General features: G+C 45.7%; 1 protein-coding gene across 4 annotated transcripts in view; it reads right to left on the bottom strand.

The window, feature by feature from the left end:
* Window positions 1–24,906, bottom strand: part of ASH2L (ASH2 like, histone lysine methyltransferase complex subunit) — a 231,446-nt gene that overhangs the window by 50,059 nt on the left and 156,481 nt on the right. For all 4 annotated transcript variants that reach the window (XM_069213442.1, XM_069213441.1, XM_069213444.1 and 1 more), the window contains 3 exons: window positions 20,123–20,316; window positions 11,863–11,955; window positions 11,114–11,212 (listed from right to left, as the gene is read on the bottom strand). In XM_069213442.1, the coding sequence (XP_069069543.1) occupies window positions 11,114–11,212; window positions 11,863–11,955; window positions 20,123–20,316 (386 nt within the window). The remainder of the gene's footprint in view (window positions 1–11,113; window positions 11,213–11,862; window positions 11,956–20,122; window positions 20,317–24,906) is intronic.

Genomic DNA, 24,906 nt, shown 5'->3' on the forward strand with positions numbered 1-24,906 from the left:
GCCTTCTAGCTTGTTTTATGACCACCATACATTCTTGTGTGAGGTTCAAGTGTCCAAATTCTAGGATTTCAGGTGCCAAATTGCTAGATTCAGCGATGCTGGGTTTGGATGCCTGATCTGTTGTTTGTGTTGTGTTAACAGATCTGGCCTGTTGGGTAGTTTGACATGAGGTACTACTGACAGGTCTAGTAGTGTGGTATACCAAGGTTGTCTTGCCCATGTTGGTGCTATTAGTATGAGTTTGTTTTGACTCAATCTGTTTACTAGATATGGAAGGAGAGGGAGAGGGGGAAAAGCGTACGCAAATATCCCTGACCAATTCATCCATAGAGCATTGCCTTGAGATTGCCGGTGTGGGTACCTGGATGCGAAGTTTTGGCATTTTGCGTTTTCTTTTGTTGCAAATAGATCTATTTGAGGTGTTCCCCAAATTTGGAAGTAAGTGTTCAGGATTTGGGGGTGAATTTCCCATTCGTGGACCTGTTGGTGATCCCGAGAGAGATTGTCTGCTAGCTGGTTCTGGATCCCTGGAATAAACTGTGCTATTAGGCGAATGTGGTTGTGAATTGCCCAATGCCATATTTTTTTGTGTGAGGAGACACAACTGTGTCGAGTGTGTTCCCCCCTGTTTGTTTAAATAATACATTGTCGTCATGTTGTCTGTTTTGACAAGAATGTATTTGTGGGTTATCATTGGTTGGAATGCTTTCAATGCTAGAAATACTGCTAACAATTCTAGGTGATTTATATGAAACTTTTTTTGATGTACGTCCCATTGTCCTTGGATGCTGTGTTGATTGAGGTGTGCTCCCCACCCTGTCATGGAAGCATCTGTTGTTATCACGTATTGTGGCACTGGGTCTTGGAAAGGCCGCCCTTTGTTTAAATTTGTACTGTTCCACCATAGAAGCGAGATGTATGTTTGGCGGTCAATCAACACCAGATCTAGAAGGTGACCCTGTGCATGTGACCATTGTGATGCTAGGCACTGTTGTAAGGGCCGCATGTGCAATCTTGCGTTTGGGACAATGGCTATGCATGAGGACATCATGCCTAGGAGTTTTAAGACCATCTTTGCGTGTATCTTTTGTGTTGGATACATAGCTTGTATCACCTTGTGAAAATTTTGAACCCTTTGTGGACTTGGAGTGGCTATCCCTTTTGTTATGTTGATTGTCGCTCCTAAGTATTGCTGTGTTTGACACGGCAAAAGGTGTGACTGTAGGAAGTTGGCTCTGTATGTGCTATTTCAAAGTAAGGAATAGCATGCAGAGAGTCCAAGGGTTCCCCTTAGAGGTAAAATAGTGGTAAAAATAGATAATACTAATGCTCTATTTTGTGGTAGTGTGGTCGAGCAGTAGGCTTATCCAAGGAGTAGTGTTAAGCATTTGTTGTACATACACATAGACAATAAATGAGGTACACACACTCAGAGACAAATCCAGCCAATAGGTTTTTATATAGAAAAATATCTTTTCTTAGTTTATTTTAAGAACCACAGGTTCAAATTCTACATGTAATATCTCATTCGAAAGGTATTGCAGGTAAGTACTTTAGGAACTTCAAATCATCAAAATTGCATGTATACTTTTCAAGTTATTGACAAATAGCTGTTTTAAAAGTGGACACTTAGTGCAATTTTCACAGTTCCTAGGGGAGGTAAGTATTTGTTAGTTTTACCAGGTAAGTAAGACACTTACAGGGTTCAGTTCTTGGTCCAAGGTAGCCCACCGTTGGGGGTTCAGAGCAACCCCAAAGTCACCACACCAGCAGCTCAGGGCCGGTCAGGTGCAGAGTTCAAAGTGGTGCCCAAAACACCTAGGCTAGAATGGAGAGAAGGGGGTGCCCCGGTTCCGGTCTGCTTGCAGGTAAGTACCCGCGTCTTCGGAGGGCAGACCAGGGGGGGGGTTTTGTAGGGCACCGGGGGGGACACAAGTCCACACAGAAATTTCACCCTCAGCGGCGCGGGGGCGGCCGGGTGCAGTGTAGAAACAAGCGTCGGGTTCGCAATGTTAGTCTATGAGAGATCTCGGGATCTCTTCAGCGCTGCAGGCAGGCAAGGGGGGGGTTCCTCGGGGAAACCTCCACTTGGGCAAGGGAGAGGGACTCCTGGGGGTCGCTTCTCCAGTGAAAGTCCGGTCCTTCAGGTCCTGGGGGCTGCGGGTGCAGGGTCTCTCCCAGGCGTCGGGACTTTAGATTCAAAGAGTCGCGGTCAGGGGAAGCCTCGGGATTCCCTCTGCAGGCGGCGCTGTGGGGGCTCAGGGGGGACAGGTTTTGGTACTCACAGTATCAGAGTAGTCCTGGGGTCCCTCCTGAGGCGTCGGATCTCCACCAGTCGAGTCGGGGTCGCCGGGTGCAGTGTTGCAAGTCTCACGCTTCTTGCGGGGAGCTTGCAGGGTTCTTTAAAGCTGCTGGAAACAAAGTTGCAGCTGTTCTTGGAGCAGGTCCGCTGTCCTCGGGAGTTTCTTGTCTTTTCGAAGCAGGGGCAGTCCTCAGAGGGTGTCGAGGTCGCTGGTCCCTTCGGAAGGCGTCGCTGGAGCAGGATCTTTGGAAGGCAGGAGACAGGCCGGTGAGTTTCTGGAGCCGAGGCAGTTGTCGTCTTCTGGTCTTCCGCTGCAGGGGTTTTCAGCTGGGCAGTCCTTCTTCTTGTTGCAGGAATCTAATTTTCTAGGGTTCAGGGTAGCCCTTAAATACTAAATTTAAGGGCGTGTTTAGGTCTGGGGGGTTAGTAGCCAATGGCTACTAGCCCTGAGGGTGGGTACACCCTCTTTGTGCCTCCTCCCAAGGGGAGGGGGTCACAATCCTAACCCTATTGGGGGAATCCTCCATCTGCAAGATGGAGGATCTCTAAAAGTTAGAGTCACTTCAGCTCAGGACACCTTAGGGGCTGTCCTGACTGGCCAGTGACTCCTCCTTGTTTTTCTCATTATTTTCTCCGGCCTTGCCGCCAAAAGTGGGGCCTGGCCGGAGGGGGCGGGCAACTCCACTAGCTGGAGTGTCCTGCTGGGTTGGCACGAAGGAGGTGAGCCTTTGAGGCTCACCGCCAGGTGTGACAATTCCTGCCTGGGAGAGGTGTTAGCATCTCCACCCAGTGCAGGCTTTGTTACTGGCCTCAGAGTGACAAAGGCACTCTCCCCATGGGGCCAGCAACATGTCTCGGTTTGTGGCAGGCTGCTAAAACTAGTCAGCCTACACAGATAGTCGGTTAAGTTTCAGGGGGCACCTCTAAGGTGCCCTCTGGGGTGTATTTTACAATAAAATGTACACTGGCATCAGTGTGCATTTATTGTGCTGAGAAGTTTGATACCAAACTTCCCAGTTTTCAGTGTAGCCATTATGGTGCTGTGGAGTTCGTGTTTGACAGACTCCCAGACCATATACTCTTATGGCTACCCTGCACTTACAATGTCTAAGGTTTTGTTTAGACACTGTAGGGGTACCATGCTCATGCACTGGTACCCTCACCTATGGTATAGTGCACCCTGCCTTAGGGCTGTAAGGCCTGCTAGAGGGGTGTCTTACCTATACTGCATAGGCAGTGAGAGGCTGGCATGGCACCCTGAGGGGAGTGCCATGTCGACTTACTCGTTTTGTCCTCACTAGCACACACAAGCTGGTAAGCAGTGTGTCTGTGCTGAGTGAGAGGTCTCCAGGGTGTCATAAGACATGCTGCAGCCCTTAGAGACCTTCCTTGGCATCAGGGCCCTTGGTACTAGAAGTACCAGTTACAAGGGACTTATCTGGATGCCAGGGTCTGCCAATTGTGGATACCAAAGTACAGGTTAGGGAAAGAACACTGGTGCTGGGGCCTGGTTAGCAGGCCTCAGCACACTTTCAATTGTAAACATAGCATCAGCAAAGGCAAAAAGTAAGGGGGCAACCATGCCAAGGAGGCATTTCCTTACAGTGACTTTGCATAGTTGATGGAGAAACCCAGTTTGTAAAGGGTTTGTATAACATAATCTGTGTGGTGTAAACACTGTTAGCGAGTTGTTTTTGATTAACCAATCGTCTAGGTACGGGAACACGTGTATTTGCTGCCTCCTGATATGTGCAGCTACTACTGCTAGACATTTTGTAAAGACTCTTGGTGCTGTTGTTATTCCGAATGACAACACTTTGAATTGGTAATGTATTCCTTCGAATACGAACCTTAGGTATTTCCTGTGCGAGGGATGTATCGGTATATGGAAATACGCGTCTTTTAGATCTAACGTTGTCATGTAGTCTTGCTGTTTCAGTAGTGGTATTACGTCTTGTAACGTGACCATGTGAAAGTGGTCTGATTTGATGTAGGTGTTTAGTGTTCTGAGATCCAATATTGGTCTCAGACTTTTGTCCTTTTTCGGTATTAGAAAGTACAGTGAGTAAACTCCTGTGTTCTTTTGTGTTTTTGGTACTAATTCTATTGCGTCTTTTTGCAGTAATTCTAGTCCTAGAAGGTCTATATGCTGTTTGGACATCTTGTGTGTTTTCGGTGGGACGTTTGGAGGGAGTTGGAGAAATTCTATGCAATAACCATGTTGGATAATTGCTAAGACCCAAGTGTCTGTTGTTATCTCCTCCCAAGATTTGTAGAACTGGCTTAGTCTTCCCCCCAACTGGTGTTGTGTGAAGGGGTTTTGTGACTTGTGAGTCACTGCTTGTTTTGAGGGGTTTTGGGCCCTTGAAATTTTCCCCGGTTGCTTGGGAATTGGCCCCCTCTGTATTGGCCCCAAAAGCCTCCCCTTTGATACTGTCCCTGGTAGGTAGACGGTGTTGTTTGTGAGGTGCTGGCTTGACCTCGAAACCCTCATCTGAAAGTAGTTTTGCGAAATGTGCCTCTGCCCTGCGGGGAATAGATGCACCCATGGCTTTAGCTGTGTCAGTGTCTTTCTTTAATTTTTCAATTGCAGTGTCCACTTCTGGTCCAAACAATTGTTGTTCATTGAACGGCATATTGAGCACTGCCTGTTGTATCTCAGGTTTGAAGCCGGATGTGCGCAGCCATGCATGCCTCCTTATCGTTACAGCAGTATTTATAGTTCTTGCAGCTGTATCTGCTGCATCCATAGAAGAACGGATTTGGTTGTTGGATAGGTTTTGTCCCTCTTCAACCACTTGTTTTGCCCGTTTTTGGAATTCTTTGGGGAGGTGCTCGATGAGATGCTGCATCTCGTCCCAATGGGCTCTGTCATATCGCGCTAGGAGTGCCTGCGAGTTGGCGATGCGCCACTGATTCGCAGCTTGTACTGCAACCCTTTTCCCGGCTGCATCAAACTTTCGGCTCTCCTTGTCTGGAGGTGGTGCGTCGCCTGATGTGTGAGAGTTGGCTCTTTTACGAGCTGCTCCTACGACAACTGAATCTGGTGTCAGTTGTGATGTACTAAAAGCAGGGTCTGTGGGTGGTGCCTTGTATTTCTTCTCCACCCTTGGGGTTATTGCTCTGCTTTTAACTGGCTCCTTAAAGATTTGTTTAGCGTGCCTTAGCATTCCTGGGAGCATAGAAAGGCTTTGATAATTGCTATGGGTGGAGGACAGGGTGTTAAAAAGGAAGTCATCCTCGATAGGCTCTGAATGTAGCGATACGTTATGAAACTCTGCTGCCCTAGCTACCACCTGAGCATACGCTGTACTGTCCTCAGGTGGTGAGGGCTTAGTGGGGTACGACTCAGGGCTATTGTCCGATACTGGGGCGTCAGAGATCCCATGCGTCCTGGTCATCTTGGCTCATGGTGGTATGAGCTGGTGATTGTGACGGAGTCTGTGCCGGTGATATATGAGCTGCCGGTGGTGGAGAGGGTGGTGGAGTTACCTTCTTCACCACTTTTGCTTGTGGTGTTTTTTCTTGTTGTTGGAAATCTAGTTTCCTTTTTCTTCTGATTGGGGGAAGGGTGCTGATCTTCCCTGTACCACTTCTGTGTTTTTGAAGTTGGGAGGACAGTGATTGTTCCTCTGAGTAGGAACTGGCTTTCGGTTCAGTTGCTGGGCGTTTTGGCACCGAAACCGTGTCTTTTGTTGTTTGCAGCTCCGAAGAGATTTTCCTCTTTTTCGGTGTCGTACCTTCTTGGCGTCGACCATCTTCGGTGCCGGTGTCGACCCTTTTCTGCGGCAGTTTCTCGGTCCCGAGATTGCTGCGTGCCTGTGTCTCGACCCGAGTCGGACGATCTCGGCACCAGCTCGCCCTTTTTCGGTGCCGATGGACGGTCACCTACTTTATGGGTTGAGCCATGGCCTGCCGGCAGTGGCGTCCCCTGGGCTTTGTCTGTTTTTCTGTGTGATGCTTGTTTCGACGTCTTACTCACGGTTTCTTCGACGTCGAATTCTTCGAAATCCAATTCGTGGATGGAGAATGTTTCTTCTTCTCCCTCTTCCTCGAACCGTTGTTGTCCTGTCGGCGTGGACGCCATCTGCAACCTTCTGGCTCTTCGGTCTCGGAGCGTTTTTCTCGACCGAAACGCTCGACAGGCCTCACACGTTTCTTCTTTGTGCTCGGGTGACAGGCACAAGTTACAGACCAAATGTTGGTCTGTGTAGGGATATTTACTGTGGCATTTAGGACAGAATCGGAACGGGGTCCGTTCCATCAGTCTCGATGTTGCACGCGGTCGGGCCGACCAGGCCCCGATGGGGGAATCGAAATTACCCCGAAGGGCTACCCGAGCTCTTCAAGATTCGGTGTCGATTCTAATCTAACCCGATACCGAACGAAACAATACCGACGAATTTTCCGTTGATCCTGACTAACTTTCCGACCCGAAACACGGAGTGAAAAGGAACACGTCCGAACCCGATGGCGGAAAAAAAAAAAAACAATCTAACATGGAGTCGACGCGCATGCGCAATGGAACCAAAGTAGGAGTCCCTCGGTCTCGTGACTCAAAAAGACTTCTTCGAAGAAAAACAACTTGTAACACTCCGACCCAACACCAGACGGCGGACTATGCACAGCATGTGTATCTGCAGCTACACATGCCACCGAACACATACATACACACACATACATACATACATACACACACACACACACACATACATACATACACCCCCCCACACACAGAGCTGCAGGCATTAAAAAAGTGCTATAACAATCCACCTGTAAAGGCCTATTGGCTTTAGCTGGTGCGTTTCATAATAAATAAATCAGGCATATTGAACTTTTTTATAAAAGATAAATCAGACCTATGGAATCTAAAATAAAAAAAGCTTTTCCCAATGCACCAGTCAGGTCTATAGCTTTTGTCATTGGCTCGCCCTCGTAATCGAGTCAGGCCAACTGTACTGGGCATAACCATTCCTATGAGGCATCCATCAATCAAATTACAAACAAATACAAAATAACAATTGTCTAAAAATAAAAAAATAAAACATAAGAAGGCCTAACAAGGATTGTGGTGCAAATCGACTATCCACGCAGTTTGATGAAGTCGGTTACCAACACCAAAACTCTTGCCCAATATAGTAATCTGGGAGATTCTGTTAAGTAAAAGCCTGCCTACACTGTTTAAGCACAGTACTATAACAAGCCCCCAACATAGGCCAACTGGCTTTAAAAATGCTTTTCACAACAAACAAGCTAGGACTACTGCCTTTGTCATAACTTTTGATCATAAACAGATCAGACTGATGGCATCGAAAACACCATAACGAGCGAGGAGTGCAAAAGCGGACAACCATCACGTACATAGTTATAAAACTACAAATATGTATTAAACACTTGATTTAGAAAAATCTGTTGATTCTCTCAGAGTTGTCAACTTCATAAAAAATTACAAAGAGAGATAGAAAGGATTCTGGTACATGAATTGTATCTAAGCATTTGCAGACTATAAGCAGGGCCACTAGAATTGTGCTATTTTGCGGGTGTAGAGTTTTCCCGCATATTTATGTATATGCTGCATTATCCATAATTTGATGCATTATCTGTAGATTTTGTTCTAGCTAAAACTTATCCAACATTACTAGAAATGCAGCAACACGTGTTCTTGCGCAGTGGAAGGCCCTTTGCAAAAGTTGACTGGTCACCTTTCTTTTGCTTATTCCTGTAATGGTGTTAAATTGGTACTAATGAAGTGAACAGTTTGTCCATATTTTGTCAGATTTGTCTTTCCTTCCCACATAATTTAGTCAGCCCTGCAACATAATTTGGTCCTCCCCAGCCAACTAATTCCAGTCGGCCAGACTATAAGGCAACAGGAATGTGCTACTCCCCTGAGTTACCTATTCCTTACTTTAGATAGAAGGCCCTGAAAAGAGAATTATTTAAGTAGTAGGGCTGTGAGGATTCATTTTACTGTTTTTTGTTATAGTCACAACTAAGAATATCTGCAACAGTAAAAAAATCAAAAAAACAAAAAAACAGAGGCATTTTATACCACATTTTAACATACAAAGCCACCTAATCGTACCCTGCTGACCTAGGTCCTGGCGCCACTGCACCAGCTGTAAAATTTCTCTACATGTCGCCTTTTAAAAACAGATGTTTCAACATTTAACACAGCCCTGTCAGCAGACGAGTTTTTAATCACTGTCCAAAACGGATGGCTCTCACTTAGTTATAAAGTTCCAGTCTCTGGGATGTCACTGATGGTAGACACCCTAATGGTGACTGAGTGTCCAGACCTTCCAAAGCAAACGGTTAGCATGTAAGTAACCCTACCCTGTTTTTGATGGTACTCTCTTTTTTGGATCTCCCTCACCTGGATTTCTCAGAAGAAGGTGGAAGAGCCCTGGTAAATTAGTGATCCACTCTGACCTGGCCTTCTTTTTTCCACAGGCAGGACACGTGTCAAATAAGGATGGCATTTTGTATGACAACGAAAAAAAAATTCTGTCAGAAACTGACAGAAAAACACCTGAACTGACGAAATCTGTTGAGTAAACTTGTCAAAAATCTTCAGTGAAATTTTTTGGGGGAAAAAAAAAAAAGCCAAAAAACTCCAAGCTCAGTGCTCCAAGGTCCTGTCAACAGGAGCAGGAAAAAAAAATAACAGACATCTGCCACCTGCTGGGCATGATGGGATACTGGTGCGCTTGGAGCCCTTAAAGGCTTTGCATATCTACATAGTTGCAGGCCCACAGGGCTAAATGAGCTCTCCTCCATCTTTTTCCTTTTAAAAAGGGGTGTGAATGAGATTTAAACAGTAAACTATAACAATTCCAGTTACTTTGGCTGATTTTTAAAAAAAAATTATCACCACCCATTTTTTAAATGCAACCTGAATCAATTGGCCAATTAAGCCTTCTTTATAGGCTGCAAAATATTAGTGCCCTAAGAGTCTCTCCAGGCTCGACTTAAGAAAGGAGAGATCTACACTTCGGAAAACATATTGTAAAGAAGTGTGCTGGAATCTCTGTACATGGGTGGGACTCTTCAGTGCTTATGAATATCAAATGAGATCCCCTGAGCGAGAACTGCTCACCCTCAGAACATGTCGGGGGAAATTTGGCAGAGGTATGTAGCAGGTTGGACCCTGGACAGCAGGGAACGCGTTGAGTTGCTCTCCTGCTGCTCCAGGACTGTCCTTCGCTGCAGGTGTTCAAACGTACTCCAATGGTATTTCGGAGGGCCAAAAAATACGTCCTTGAAAATGCGTTTATCAGTACAGGTACATCACTGCGGATTCACTTTTAAGGAGATAATGAAGCATTTTATGAATGCAGAGGAATCCTTTGTGGTGTGTACCTTTTATTGGTCTCTGTGCGGAGGGAACTTAAGTGTGCGCACTTACTCAGGAGCCTAATTTAAGGGGCGCTATGGTCTCAGGTGAGGCATCGAGCTCATTGGTATTATGTAAAACAAGAAATAAGGCTTCATAGGTAAAATGAGGTGGGGACCAAGCCACCTCAGTCACTATATCAGTATCCTGTGGTCCACCCTGCTCTGGCCTCTGCTGATATTTGTGACGCAGTAGTGACATTAATTTAAAGTCAAGCTGCATAACAACCAGTTGCGCTCTTCTAATTTCATACCGTGACATCTTTCCAACCAACTTCAGTTTGGAGTTCGCCATGGGCACTGGTACCACACCATCAATGGGGACCGAGGCTAGAGTGGAAATCGGTATCGGAATTGATAAGGGTCTGGTAATAGGCCTCTAGGGAATGATCTGTGCAGAAAGAGGACCGCCTGCAGTAATCCGACTATAGGCTCCTGCAGTTAGATGGGGCCTAAACATGTGCCAGAGCAATCCAGAGCTGCAATGACGATTTGCAGCATGGCCTCAATCTGCTGCGGGGTTAACAATAGCCTGGGGAACCCTGGGTGCATCAGGACCAACTGAGAAATCTGTTCTGTGGCAGGTGACCTTGTACTGTGCTACTTACATCTTGATGTCATTAAAATGCTCTCTTGAATCAGAGTAGGAGGAACGGGTCGAGTCCAGCTTCAATTTCGTATGCTTCTCCCTGGATGTCAACTCACCTGAAGATTTGGAACACAAAGTGGAGTGGTGGTGGGGATGGCTCTGTGACTAGGACAGGGCCTGTAACTTTGAGAGTAAGCAGGACTGGAGTGAAACGCACAACTTCTTATGTTCAGTGACATACAAATTTACCTTCTGGTCTTTAATCACCTTCGGGGGCATCCGAGAACATCTACCACACTACTTTCAGTTGTGCCTGAAGCTCAAGCACAATAGGCACACCTTATGCAGGTCAGTGAACAACATCTGCTTCCTGCAGTTGTGAGAGCCGTTTTCGATGGGGAAATAGATCCCTAGCAGACTTTTCAAGGTTTTTAGAAATCATCGGATGGTGAGAGCAGAGAACCTCATCCATGTTAGAAGGCACAAAAAGAAAGAAGCCAACATCAGTGCATCGGGGTGGCAGTAATATGCTGCTTTGCTCCATAACTTCTGGGGTGCTATGGATCCTGAATGGAGCTGCATGATGCCACCTATCGGTGTGTGGGAGCACAGTTACAAAATTCTCAGGATCCAGTCTGGCGACCACAGTATAGTCTAAGCTGAGAAACCGGTTCTTAGAAGTATCCATCAGAAGCTAAATAACACCCTAATACAGGCTGCAAGGGACCTTTTGTTCAATGAAAGGAAGCATTGCTACCATAGCTTTTAGATTTACGCATTAAGAAGAGTCTAAGAGCTGTGCATACAAAGAAATAGCCTATACTTACAGTGCAGCATCTGTACAGGGAGACTGCAGGGTAATAAACACCTTCAAATATATCCTGGTAGGCCACACCTTGGTTAACACCGTTTTTGTAGAAAACAATCTGAAAAAAATATACATATTAAGTACCATACTGCATACATGGAATTACTTTCAGAGCAGATCGCCCCTAGAAGATCTTCTACTTTGCCTATATTGGACCCCTAACCCATTCTCTCCAAAATGTGGTGACAGGTAAAAACCCTACGGGGTAGCAATGGGTGCCACAAGAACGGGTCTTGAAATATTTCCAATGGATTTAAATCTTTTGTCGACCACCTTTCCAGCATCTTGTTGATATCATTATGAAAGGGATAACACTCCTGAGCTCATTTTATTTGCCTTATGTGCTTAATGTAAACATGCAGCTGCTAAGAGATGGCATCGAAGACTTTCACTATCCCACTCCAGGAACATTTGCTTCATTCACTACTCTAGCTCCCAGCAAGGTGCCCCTTCTCCAAACAGTCACTTGCACCTGATGCCCATTCCCTTTTCCTTGTTAACCGGCTGCCACCATTACCAAACTGTCCTATTGGCCAATCACCCTCCCTCCAACTTCCTCATGCACCCACTAGAATATGGCAGCCATATAGAATTTGCCTCAGTCCACAGCCTTTTTTCAGAACACTTGATGTCTCTCTCCACCCTCCTCCCCATCGACCTCTCAGCTTCACCACGTAGCACCATTTCCTTCAAAAGTAAGGCACTTACTTGACTTCCAACAGTTGGCTTCAGGTTCTTCTCCGCTTTATCTACAAAATCCTTCTCTTCAAAATACAAATAGCTTTTGAATTTAATTAAAGCCTAGGAAATAAAAGCAACACATTCAGGAACATTTAATTATAAAAATGCACTTGAACAAAATAAATCTGCTTCCCATCTTTAGAAGTGACATATCTAAATGCCGACAGAAGTATACTTAGAAAAGAAACACTGAAAACCAACAGAACAAAGGTCATGCAAGTATGTAACTCACAACACGCAATGCATACATCATGATACACAGCCACATTGCTCCATGTGAACAGATAATGGAAGCACACAGTGACTAGAAATTGCGCCAGCATTAGAAGATGTATAACAACATGGTATTAAGAACCTCAAGGTCTCTATTAAGAATAAGGAATGGTTTCTTACCTGTAACTCCAGTTCTCTCGTAGGGGTATTTCCATGATAGTCATAAGCATTGAATAGTTCCGCGCGCCTGCGGGGACCCCGGAGCACTGATGTGAAGTATATTCTTAAGTGCAAACACCAGCCGTTTAAAGAAAAGGTCTGTCAAAAAACACTTAAGAATAACATTGTGCAGCCTATGTGAACAGCTACACAGGCCAAATTGTTGAAAAGAAAATCAATAGTAGTGTAAATTCATGTTCAAACACCTATTTATTCTAGAAATGTAATAACAAATACATTCTCATACTTTATTTACACCTCTGATGAGAATAAAACAATGCAGGGCAGTGTAGCCCATAGGCTGCCATTATACAGAATGTAAATAGAGCTGTGCCTTTAAGAAAAGTAAAGTCTTCCTGTTTCCCATCATGCACAGCAAAAGGCAGTTGCCTCAGTTCTTTTTTGGAGGCTATTACCTGACATGAAGAAACAACAAAACATTTGTTGGAGTACCCACCTCCATAATATTCATGTTCTATGTCAACTCCACCGGGGAGGAGGGAGGGTTGCTTATGACTATCATGGAAATACCCCTACGAGAGAACTGGAGTTACAGGTAAGAAACCATTCCTTCTCTCGTAGGGGATTTCCATGTATAGTCATAAGCATTGAATAGAGTAGCAAGCCCATCCCCATAGCCGCGGTGGAGTCGATATAAGAATACTGAGAAAAACATGAATCATGCAAACAAATTCTTGAGCAAAGCCTGTCCAACCTGAGCATCTGCCCTAGCGTCTGTATCAAGGCAGTAATGCTTAGTAAAGGTATGGACCGACCTCCAAGTGGCAGCCTTGCATATTTCTGCCAAAGGGACATTTCTCATCAAGGCTACAGTAGCTGCTTTCCCTCTGGTCGAGTGAGCTTTTGGTCTACCACCAAGGGATTTGTTTGCTAACTGATAACATAACATTATACATGAAACAATCCACCTGGATAAAGATTGTTTAGATGTGCCCAAACCTGTTCTGATTGGGCCATAGTTAATAAAAAGCTGTTGTGATTTTCGTAAGCTTTTTGTCCTGTCCAAGTAAAATTTCAATACTCTCTTTACATCCAGAGAGTGCAGAGTTCTCTCAGCAGGAGTAGCTGGATTCTGAAAGAAAGTCGGTAATGAAATTGTTTGGTTCACATGGAAGTCGGAGACTACCTTAGGTAGAAATTTTGGATGAGTTCTCATTACCACTTTTGCAGAATGAAAAACCGTGTAGGGTTCCTGAGCGCAAAGGGCCTGGATTTCGCTGACCCTACGCGCTGAAGTGATTGCCACCAGAAAAGCAGCTTTCCATGTGAGATGCTGCAGCGATGCCTTGTGTATCGGCTCGAATGGCGGCAGCATCAGACGTGATAAGACAACGTTCAGTTCCCATGGAGGAGAAGGCTTTCTAATGGGAGGAAAAACCTTTTTTAAACCTTCTAGGAAATCCTTAATAATCGGAATCCGAAAAAAAGAAGTTTGTGAAGGACTCTTTCTGTATGCTGTTATCGCCGCCAAGTGAACTTTTATTGACGACAGTTGTAAGCCCGATTTTGCCAAACTTAACAAGTATGGTAAGATAGATTGTTCTCCACAAGAAACCGGGTCAATGTTGTTGTGTAAACACCAAATGCAGAATCTCTTCCACTTGCTTGCATAGGCTGATCGTGTGGAAGGGCGTTTTGCTTCCCTCAGAATTTCCATACAGTCCTGAGGTAAGTTCAAATGTCCATATTGCACTAGCTCAGGAGCCATGCTGCCAAACTCAACGATGAGGGGTTGGGATGAGATATCTGCCCTCTGAACTTCGTGAGAAGGTCCGGGCGATATGGTAGCCTGATGTGTGGTTTGAGTGACCGGTGAAGAAGGTCTGGGAACCACCACTGGCGTGGCCACTCCGGAGCAATTAGGATCATTTTGGTCTGAGCATTGGACAGCTTCTGGAGAACTGCCGGAATCAGGGGAAGCGGTGGAAAGGCGTAAAGAAATGCCCCTGACCAGCTTATCCATAGGGCATTCCCCAGTGTCCCTGGATGGTAATATCTGGAGGCGAAGTTTTGGCATTTTTTGTTTTCTGGGGTTGCGAATAGGTCTGTAGAAGGGGTACCCCAGAGTGCGAAAATGGAATGAACGACGTCGTCGTGTAGTACCCATTCGTGGTTCTCGCTTATTACCCGACTGAGGGCATCCGCTTGAACATTCTGGATGCCGGGCAGGTGAGTTGCCACTAGCGACAGGTTCCTGGCTAGAAGCCAATGCCAGATTGTCTGGGCCTCTCTGGATAAAATTCTGGACCTGGTGCCTCCTTGTTTGTTCACGTAGTACATAGTGGCCACGTTGTCTGTCTGAAGAAGGAGAGTTTCCGTTCTCAGCGAGGGAAGGAAGGCTTTGAGCGCAAGGTGGACTGCGCGAAGTTCCAGCAGGTTGATGTGATAGAGACTCTCTTTCTGTGACCACTCGCCTTGGACTCGAAGATGTTCCATGTGCGCCCCCCATCCGAGCAGTGACGCATCTGTTACGATGGTTTGAGATGGAGGTCGTTGTTGGAACGGAATCCCCACCAAGAGATTGCTGGGCAAACACCACCACTTGAGGGATTGTAGGGTGTGAGGAGACAGCAGGACTTTGTTCTCCCAATCGTCCCTCAGTTGACACCACTGATCCTCTAGATTTTCCTGCAATGGTCTCATATGGAGACGAGCATTGGGAACCAGATGGATACAAGACGCCATCGAGCCCAGTAGAGAAGCTATTATTCTTGCAGTGGCTTGAGGTCTTTCCTGCAGTTGTTTGCACTTTTGGAGAATCGATAACCGTCGTTCCTCCGAAGGAAACACCTTTCCTAGCTTGGTATCTACAATGGCCCCTAAGTAATGCAACCTCTGAACAGGTGTTGCTGTTGATTTCAGAAGATTGACTTGAAGACCAAGTTTTTGTAGCAGTTGTAGAGTCCATTCGAAATGCTGCTGTGCCTCGAGATAGCTGGAGGCCTTTATGAGCCAATCGTCTAGATAGGGATAGACGAATATTCGCTGTTTCCTCAAGTGGGCGGCTACTACCGCCATGCATTTGGAAAAAGTCCTTGGCGCTGATTTTAGGCCGAACGGTAGAACTGCAAATTGGTAATGGCGTTTTCCGACAGTGAACCTTAGGAATTTTCGATGTTTCTTGGCTACTGGGATATGGAAGTAAGCGTCGCAAAGATCTATCGCACATAGCCAGTCGCCCTGACGTAAATGTGGGTAAATTTGGTGTAAGGCTAACATCCTGAATTTTTCTTTGCGAATCCATTTGTTTGCTGTCCTCAGATCTAAGATGGGACGAAACTCTTGTTTGTCTTTTTTCTGTACAAGGAAATATCTCGAATAAATCCCCTTCCCATGTTGGCTGATGGGAACGGGTTCTATGGCTCTTTTTTGCAATAGGATATTGACCTCTAACTGCAGAGCTTCGAGATGGTGGTTGGCTGTTTTGGGTGGAACAGATGGTGGAGAACTGGTGAATATGAGAGCGTAACCATGTCTCACAATATTCAATACCCAGGCGTCTGTTGTGATGCGTAGCCACTCGTCTAGATGATTTGAGATACTTCCCCCTACCGGAGTGGGTAACGGAGGAGGGGGAAGCAAAGATTCAGGGCCTAGACGTGGGAGTTTGTCGAGGTGTCTGGGTCTGAGGTGTTGAACGACCCCTTGTCGACTTTCTGGAGAAGCCCCTCTGATGCTGCTGCTGCTGCTGTTGCTGAGGGCGTGAAGACGACCAATGTGGAGCCTGATACCTGTGGGTGAACAGTCTTCTTTGATATGGGCGGAATCCCTTTCGCTGTTCTTTAGGTCGCTCTATGCCTACCGCTTTTAAGGTATCCAGCTCCGACTTCATTCTGGCCATCTCATCATCGGCATGAGAGCCGAATAAAGTGGAGCCTGAGAAAGGCAGGTTCTGTGCTTCGGGTTTAAGCGATGTAAGCCGCAGCCATGCATGTCTCCTGAGCGCTATACCATGAGCATAGTTATGTGCGGATAGAGTTGAAGCATCTGCCGCAGCACTTATGATCTGGTTAGAAACCATTGCTCCCTCGCTCACGACCTCTAGGAAATCTTCCCTTTTGTCCCTAGGGAGATGCTCTGAGAACTGTAGTATAGAGTCCCAGAGGGATCGATCATATCTCCCTAATAAAGCAGTGGCACTGGCTGCTTTTATGGTGATAGATGCCGTCGAGCATACTTTTCTTCCTGCAGCATCGATCTTTCTGCTTTCTTTGTCTGGGGGAGCAGAGGAAGACGGTGACGTCGAATGCGATTTCTTCGCTGCCACTATAACTACCGAGTCTGGTACTGGGTCCGACCTCAAGAATAGAGGATCTTGCTCTGGTGGACGGTACTTTTTAATGAGTCTGGAAGGAGCAGACTTTGTTGTAGCCGGCGTGAGAAAAATGTCCATTGCCGGTTCAATAAGACCCGGAACCAGTGGAAGTAAAGGTCGTGAAGATGTCCTTTGATGCAAGGTCTCAAAGATTACTGATGTCGATTGGGCTGGAGCTGCTAGCGGGATATTCAGCTTGGTTGCCCCTCTCACTAAGACCTCCTGAAATGTGTTGACATCATCTATGGGAGACACTCTTGGGGATGGTGAGTCTGATAAGGTTGGAGAGTAGTCTCGTGTGGACGATGAAGAATGTCCATGATGTGATTGACGACGGTGCCTTGAGGTAGATGTACGTCTCGAGGAATAACCAGAACGCCCTGCAGATCGCGTTGGAGTCCTCGGAACAGGTTCTGGAGGAGGCGCCGGAAGAGGAGCCGTAGGTGTTACCGGCGTCTGTGGTAAAGGAGACTGCCTTTGTGAGAGCTGTGGTGATGCTGGAAGTAGGATAAGCGAGGCCGAGGATTCTGAGGTTGTATAAACCCTTCTAGGCCTCTTAGATGGTCTTCTCGACGTCGAAGCACTCCTCGACGTCGAACTGCGGTGACGCCGAGTGCCTCTAGACGTCGACTCGTCTCGCCGCTGAGAACCTCTCGACGACGAACCTCGACGTCGGTGCAGTGACGGTGAACGCCTCCGACGGCGAACACTCTCTCTCGACGGCGATCTCCCTCGCCGTGTCGACGGCGAGCCCGACTCGGATCTCCTTGGCGTGGACTGTGTTCGCCGTGTCGACGGCGACCCAGATCCTCTCGACGTCGGGTGTCTTCGCCGCCTCGACGGCGAAATAGCTGTCGACGGCGAACGATGTCGTTTTCTCGCCGGCGAAGCACTCCTCGACGGCGAACATGTTGGCGCCGTTCCCTGCTTCGACGTCGACGCTCTCGACGTCGTCGGAGATCTATGTCGTTTTTCAGCAGGTCTGGAAGGAGTCATGGAGGAAACAGGTTGAGCCCTGGTAGAAGTCTGACCTTCTCCTCGCTCTGTAGTGGAATGGCCACTTTTTCTCCTGTCCTCTTTCGCCTGGAGTCGGATCTTCTCTCTGTCACGAAGGGTTCTTCTAGAGAAGGTTTTACAGATGTCACACGACTCCGGTTTATGGCTGGATGGAAGACAAATTATACAGACCCTATGTGAATCTGTTTTAGCCTTCTTTCTTCCACAAGAAGGACATTTATCAAAAAGTGAAGGCATTTCTAACTAGAAAAACCTCAAAATTCTGTCAGAATTTAACAGAAATCAGTAGAAAATGATCACTCAAAGGTAAAAACGTCGAGTGAAAATGAAATTCAGAAGATATTTCAATGAATTTCTGTCACAAAAGCTTTTGTGAGGTAGAGCTCAATGCTTCAGGGTCCTGTCAGCAGGAGCCGGAAAAAAGAACTGAGGCAACTGCCTTTTGCTGTGCATGATGGGAAACAGGAAGACTTTACTTTTCTTAAAGGCACAGCTCTATTTACATTCTGTATAATGGCAGCCTATGGGCTACACTGCCCTGCATTGTTTTATTCTCATCAGAGGTGTAAATAAAGTATGAGAATGTATTTGTTATTACATTTCTAGAATAAATAGGTGTTTGAACATGAATTTACACTACTATTGATTTTCTTTTCAACAATTTGGCCTGTGTAGCTGTTCACATAGGCTGCACAATGTTATTCTTAAGTGTTTTTTGACAGACCTTTTCTTTAAACGGCTGGTGTTTGCACTTAAGAATATACTTCACATCAGTGCTCCGGGGTCCCCGCAGGCGCGCGGAACTATTCAATGCTTATGACTATACATGGAAATCCCCTACGAGAGAAACTTGCTACCAAATGCAACAGTGTGTGCACTACTTCTGTAACACTTCCAGCGCCACTGAATCTGAAGCTTCACAGCTCTATGTATTGATCTTTCATTTGCCCTATGAGGTGCTGAATTAGTGGATATTCCTGTGGACATCTACATGGATGGACTTATTGCTTTTTTCCCCCCACCTAAAGTAAGTGCTACTTGTGATACTCCAGCTCTGTCATTCTAAATGTGTACTAGAAAATCTGGCGATTCTTCACCTGACTTTAGTTAGCTCACGACAGTGCAATGTACAAGTGTATCGAGGGTGTTGGAGCAACAAGTTCTAAATACTTTACCCAAATCCAATGATTCATATCGCCTAAGCCAAGCAGTTGCCATCTTCTCAAGTCCTAAATAGTACAAACTTTGATATTTAATTTTAAATTCAGCAGGCTTACAAACACTTAAGCCTGAGGGGTAGAATTCTGGGATTTGACCCACAGCCTGCAAGGGACGGATATTGGGAGCCAGCTCTTTACCCTCTGAGCTGCTGTCACAGTATCCAAACCTTGCAAATTACTCAGAACTCTGCAAGCACCATTCAGGCCACTAGATATCAAACCCAGGTACTCTACACATCCTGGAATCTGTTGCACTACAGAACTGGCACAGCGTGAGTACTGAAAAGCATTTGCCTTACTCCAACAGTTGGACACCAAAGATAAAAACAGACTGCAAATTAACTAACAAATGATGGCTAAAGAATCCTGTAGAAAATAAAAATGTATAATAAGAAGTATTTTTTGTGTCGACCCTTGTAAATGATTGTAAGAAGGAGGTAACCAAAACTGTTGATTTACAAGCATGCACCAATTTTACACACTGAATTTAGATGCAAAACAGCTCTGGCACCGTTTTCCATCTAGATAGTAACCACACAAAACTGAGAACAAACAAAGAAGGTTTTCCCCATTTAAACATCATTCCATGAAAACTTTTTCAAAGTTGCCTGCCATGGACAACTGACCATGCACAATGTAAATAAAAATAACTGCTTTCAATTTGGAAAATCATTTTGAACATCCTTTTTTGAATGCAAGTGAACAGTGCTATTTCTCTTGGTTTGTATTTTGCAAAAATAAGCTAAAATGTGATAGTTTGGCCCGAAGTCATAAGGGCTCTCTAACAACCCAGCAAAACTTCAGGATCTTCAAAATCCCATTGCTCTGCAACATTTCTGAACCAACTCGTTTTCTTCTGAATTACTATACTGTATGGAATTTATAACTTAACACACTTTTCCAAGGATATCTATTCACCCAAAAAACACCTTAGGTAGAAGTGATATCATGCAAATTAGGAGCGAACCAAAATGGTTGATCCCCAGTCTCTGGCTTACTCACTTTACACCATCCTACTTCCTGTTTAAAGGGAAGGGGATTTAAAGCCTGTTAAGGTTATCCTACCTCATTCAGTCTTTCTAACCCCTGGAAGCAAGGGCAGCAATCCTAATGCCACAGGTAACAAAAGGAAAGCCACAAGTAGGCAGTAGCAGACTCAAGTGACACTGTAGTGATGTCCATTTCTAAAGCCATAATAAGAAGTTACAGTAAATTTGGGTACCTTATCTTTGTAGGTATCAGGCACAGCTTTGGCAGTCTCAGTTTCATCTGGAAGACTGATGTAGAAGCCTAGTGTATCACCTTGTCCATAGCCAGAGGAGTAATGCTTTCCTATAGACTGATGGAATTTGGTCCCCTTTTTGCTTCTCCAAGAGTAGCTAAACTTGTCATAGCCAAGAGGAGCCTGAAGATTTCCTGTAGATTAAAAACAAAATAAATAACAGAAGGTTTCCTACTACAACCATGTCCTTTTATCTTTTAGGCAATCCAACATCAGTGATATGAAAATAAGTTACTTACCTGTAACTGTAGTTCTCCAGTATTGGAATCTTTCTTAAGATTCACATTCTCGAATCCTTCCCGGTCGTCGAGATGGGAGCCCCAGGTACATCAAAACAGCTATACATAGAGGCTACTGCAATGAAAAAAGGTCTAAGGCCTTCACTTTAGTAGCCCATCCTCATCATTATGAGCAAAAGGTCCAAAGTAAGGCCCAGCCAATCCGGATTCCTCTCCCTCAGGAACCCTCCTGAGAGGAGCTCCCATCCCTCAGATTTTCTCAAGCACAAGTATAAGAGTATCTGAAGAAGACAGGAAAAGGTGAGCTTCTCCCGGGAGGAGGGAGGGTTGCATGTGAATCTATGAAAGATTCCAACTTATTTTCTTACTCCAGTATTGGAACTTTCATAGATTCACATGCTTGAATCAGAATAGCAAGCAGTAATGAAGCACACTGCATAACATTAATCCTTATGTACAGTTATTGATATATATAAAAATAAAACTACATCTTTACACCTTGGAACATACATCGATCAGCAAAATCTTGAAGGAAAATATTATGTAGGAAAGAATAGCGTATTAGGCAAACAATAAGCAATATATTAGAACGGTACCTTAAACAGGCAAAAACTATGAATATGAGAGCCATAAAGGAAGAAACAAACTTATGCAATGTGTGAAAATTAAACTGGGCTGGCGGGAAAAAAGGAATAAAGAATTTACAACAGCTCACTGTTACTGGAAATGATGTCGCAACACCGCTTGTCCTACCGCCGTATCTCCTTGCTGAGTTTCCTCTAAACAGTAATGTCTTGCGAAAGTACGCAAAGACTTCCACATGGCTGCTCTGCAGATGTCCTGAATGGGTACTCCCGCAAAAAGTGCCATGGATGCAGCCATTTGTCTTGTACAATGTGCTCGCGGTCCATTCCGCAAAGGTTTACCTGCCGCTGTATGACAATAGTTAATTGCAGATGCTATCCACCTCGCAATTCATTGTTTAGATAAAGCTCGTCCCTTACGTGGAGTACTGAAAGCCACAAAAAGCTGGTTAGATTGTCTAAACTGTTTAGTTCTGTCCAGGTAAAACTTCAGGCACCGCTGAACATCCAAAGAATGTAGAGCCCGCTCTGCTGGCGTCGATGGATTAGGAAAGTATGTTTTCAGTATCACCGGTTGATTTATATGAAAATCGGAAGGGACCTTAGGTATGAACTTTGGATTTGTTCGCAAAATTACTCTATCCTTTTTTAATTGTAAGAAAGGGTCCCGGGTGGTGAAAGCCTGTATTTCGCTTACTCTTCTAGCTGAGGTGACAGCGAGCAGAGAGAGACTTTCCAAGATAGGAACTTTATATCCGCCTTGTGGATTTGCTCAAACAGTGGTTTCATTAATTGAGACAAAACCAAATTAAGGTGCAATGAAGGAGGTGGAGGCCGTACTGGAGGGAAGGACCTGAATAACCCTTAACAGCTTTATGACTCTCGCTGACCACAGAGGAGGCATGTTCTCCCTACACCTATAACGGTAAATCGCTGGCAGGTGAACCTTGATCGAAGAGATCGCCAAACCCGATCTGGCTAGGAGCAGAAGATAAGGTAGTATCTGCTGCGGTGATGAAGAAAAGGGGTGCACCTGAGCACACCAAGAGCAGAATCTCTTCCACTTTAGACGATAACATTTGTTGGTACTCTCAGCTACAGCTATGGCAAGAATGGCCCTGCAATCCAATGGTATATCTAGATGCGCAAACTCATGGTGTTCAGGAGCCAGGCTGTCAAGTGAAGTGAAGCCGGATCCGGGTGGAGAACTTTGCCTTCGTTCATGGTAAGCAGGGAGGGCATAACTAGCAGAGGGATGCTTCGGCTCTGCAAGAGATGAAGGAGCTCCGTATACCAAAACTGACGAGGCCATGCCGGAGCAATCAGGAGGAGCTTGGAGCAATCAGAAGGCGCTTGCAGCATTCGAACTTGATCTTCGCCAGAACTCTTGGAATCAGGGGAATGGGAGGAAAAGCGTAGGCATAAATTCCTGACCATGCCATGGAAAACACATTCCCCCAAGAGCCCCGATGTGGATCCCGAAATGCGTAGAAATGGCATCTTGCATTCTGTGGGTGGCGAAGTGATCCAGGTTCGATTTCCCCCAATCGGGCGAAGACTTGACCCAAGACTTCCTGGTCCAACTCCCACTCGTGGCTGGACAACTGATCTGCTCAGGGAATCCCCAATGATGTTCTGTATGCCTAGGACATTATCCGCTTAAAGGTTTACTTTGTGGCGGATAGACCACTCCCAAATGCTCTGAGATTCTCTCGATAAGAGCAGAGACCTGGTTCCTCCCTGCTTTATGATGTAATGCATTGTTGTTGTGTTGTCCGTGCGGATGAGAACCGATGAACCTCTTATTTTTGGGATAAAAGTGCAAAGGAAAAGACTTTCTGATGTACTTACTTGTAGGTGCTGGAGAAAAGCACCCAATCCTTCGAGAGAATCGTCGGTAGTTATTACCCAAAGTGCTTGTTGGGGAAGAAAAGGAAGCCCCTTCGCTAAGTGAGTCCACCAAGCTAGAGAGTATCATGGGCTTTGTTATCCTGATGATATCGTTGAAAGACCTCATGGATTGTGCCCATTGAAGATCTAACTGCTCCTGAAGGGGTCTCATTCTTAGACGACAGAAAGGCACCAGAGGGATGCAGGAGGACATCATCCCTAACAGGGACTTGAAGAGGCGAACTGAAATGTACTTTTTCTTTTTTTGTAAATGCTTCATGAGGGAGATGAGCTTCCTCTGTCTGTCCTCTGTAGGGACTGCATTGTTGGTGGAGGTGTCCAGAACTGCCCCTAGAAAAGTTCTTCTCCTTAAGGGCTGGAATTTTGATTTTTCATGATTGACTGTTAGGCCCAGGCTCGTGAACAGCTCGATACAAGCTCTCGTGGACTTCTGCGCCCGAGATCTGGATCTGGCTTTGCCAGCCAATCATCCAGATATGGGAAGACTTGATGGTTCTGTCTCCTGCGGAAAGCTGCCACTGGAGCCAAGCACCTGGTGAAGATCCTGGGAGACGATTTCAGGCCAAAGGGCAAGACTTTGAACTGGAAATGGTCTCCCACTACTGCAAATCTGAGATATCTTCTGTGGAAGGGCTGAATAGGGATATGGAAGTATGCGTACTGCAAATCGAGGGTGGCCATGAAATCCCCCGAATTTAGAAGGGACAGAATGTCCGATAGGGTGATCATACTGAATGATTGTTTTTTTTTTTTAAGATAAGTGTTGAGATCCCTGGGGTCTAAAATTGGACGCCAACTTTGTTTCTTTTGGACTAAGAAGAATCGGTAGTAGTAACCCTTTCCTCTCTCCCGATGTGGAACCCTTTCTATAGCTCCCTTGAGAAGCATGGACTCAACCTCCTGCCCGAGCAGATGCAAGCGCCTCATCTTTCGTGGAAGGGGAGGCATCGTAGGAGGGTAGTGCAAGAACTCCAGGGTATGGCCAAACTGCATGAGATTTAGGACCCATTGGTCTGATGTTATCTTCTGCCAATTGTGGAAGTAGAGGGAAATCCTTCGCCCCTAGTCTTGAATGCAAGTGAAGGTTCATAGCCGGAGACGATAGCAAGTCATTGTCTTCGGCCTGTATCTTTTGGTTGTCTTCCAGCCTTTCCTCTCTGGGAAGCTCTCGAATAAGTCACTGTTGGAATTGAGGACAAAAGGAATGAGATGCCACAGAGACAGAAGGAACATCGATACTGCTGAAAACCTGGTCTATACGATGAATAGCCACGGCCTCGAGCTCCTCAGAAAGGCTGCCTTTTAAACTGCAAGGTGCCCAGGGACCTGGCTGTCTCAGTGTCAATCTTGATTTACTGCGCATCATGAATGTGCTCCAGAAAAAGGCTTCACCATCAAAAGGGAGGTCAATGATCTTTTTTTGGACCTCAGGTCTAAATGAAGTCGCTCGAAGCCAACCTTGCCTTCTAAGAACAGCAGAACCTACCACCAGACGGAAAGCAGTGGTGGCGATGTCCATAGTGCAGTCCATGATTTCTGCAGAAGAACTCTTCCCTTCCTGCAAGACTTTCTTGGCTTCTAATTTAGAGTCTTCAGGCAGTTGATCCAAATAGGGCGCAATGTCAGCCCATATCTGTCTATCGTATCTGCCTAAGATAGCCAGAGAATTAGAAGCACTTATAATAAGCGAAGCCATTCATGAAAAACGTTTTTCTATATTGTCTAATCTCCTACCCTCTTCATCAGGTGGGGCAGAGATTGGTGCTGAAGGGTTCCTTGATCTGCGTTGTGCAATAACTGAATCGGGTCTGGGATGGCCTGTGAGGCAGGCCGGAGAGTCTTCAGGCGCCTGTAACTTTTTGTCAAGGCAAGGTAGAACCGGGGTGACCATGGCCGGGTTCTTCATAACTTTAATGCCCTCATTCCAGATATAGTCCACAATCGGCATAGATTTAACACTCTTCTGAAAAGGATCCTTAAAATCATACAA

This window comes from Pleurodeles waltl, chromosome 11 (assembly GCF_031143425.1).
Source record: "Pleurodeles waltl isolate 20211129_DDA chromosome 11, aPleWal1.hap1.20221129, whole genome shotgun sequence".
In the NCBI taxonomy this organism is placed as follows: Eukaryota; Metazoa; Chordata; class Amphibia; order Caudata; family Salamandridae; genus Pleurodeles; species Pleurodeles waltl.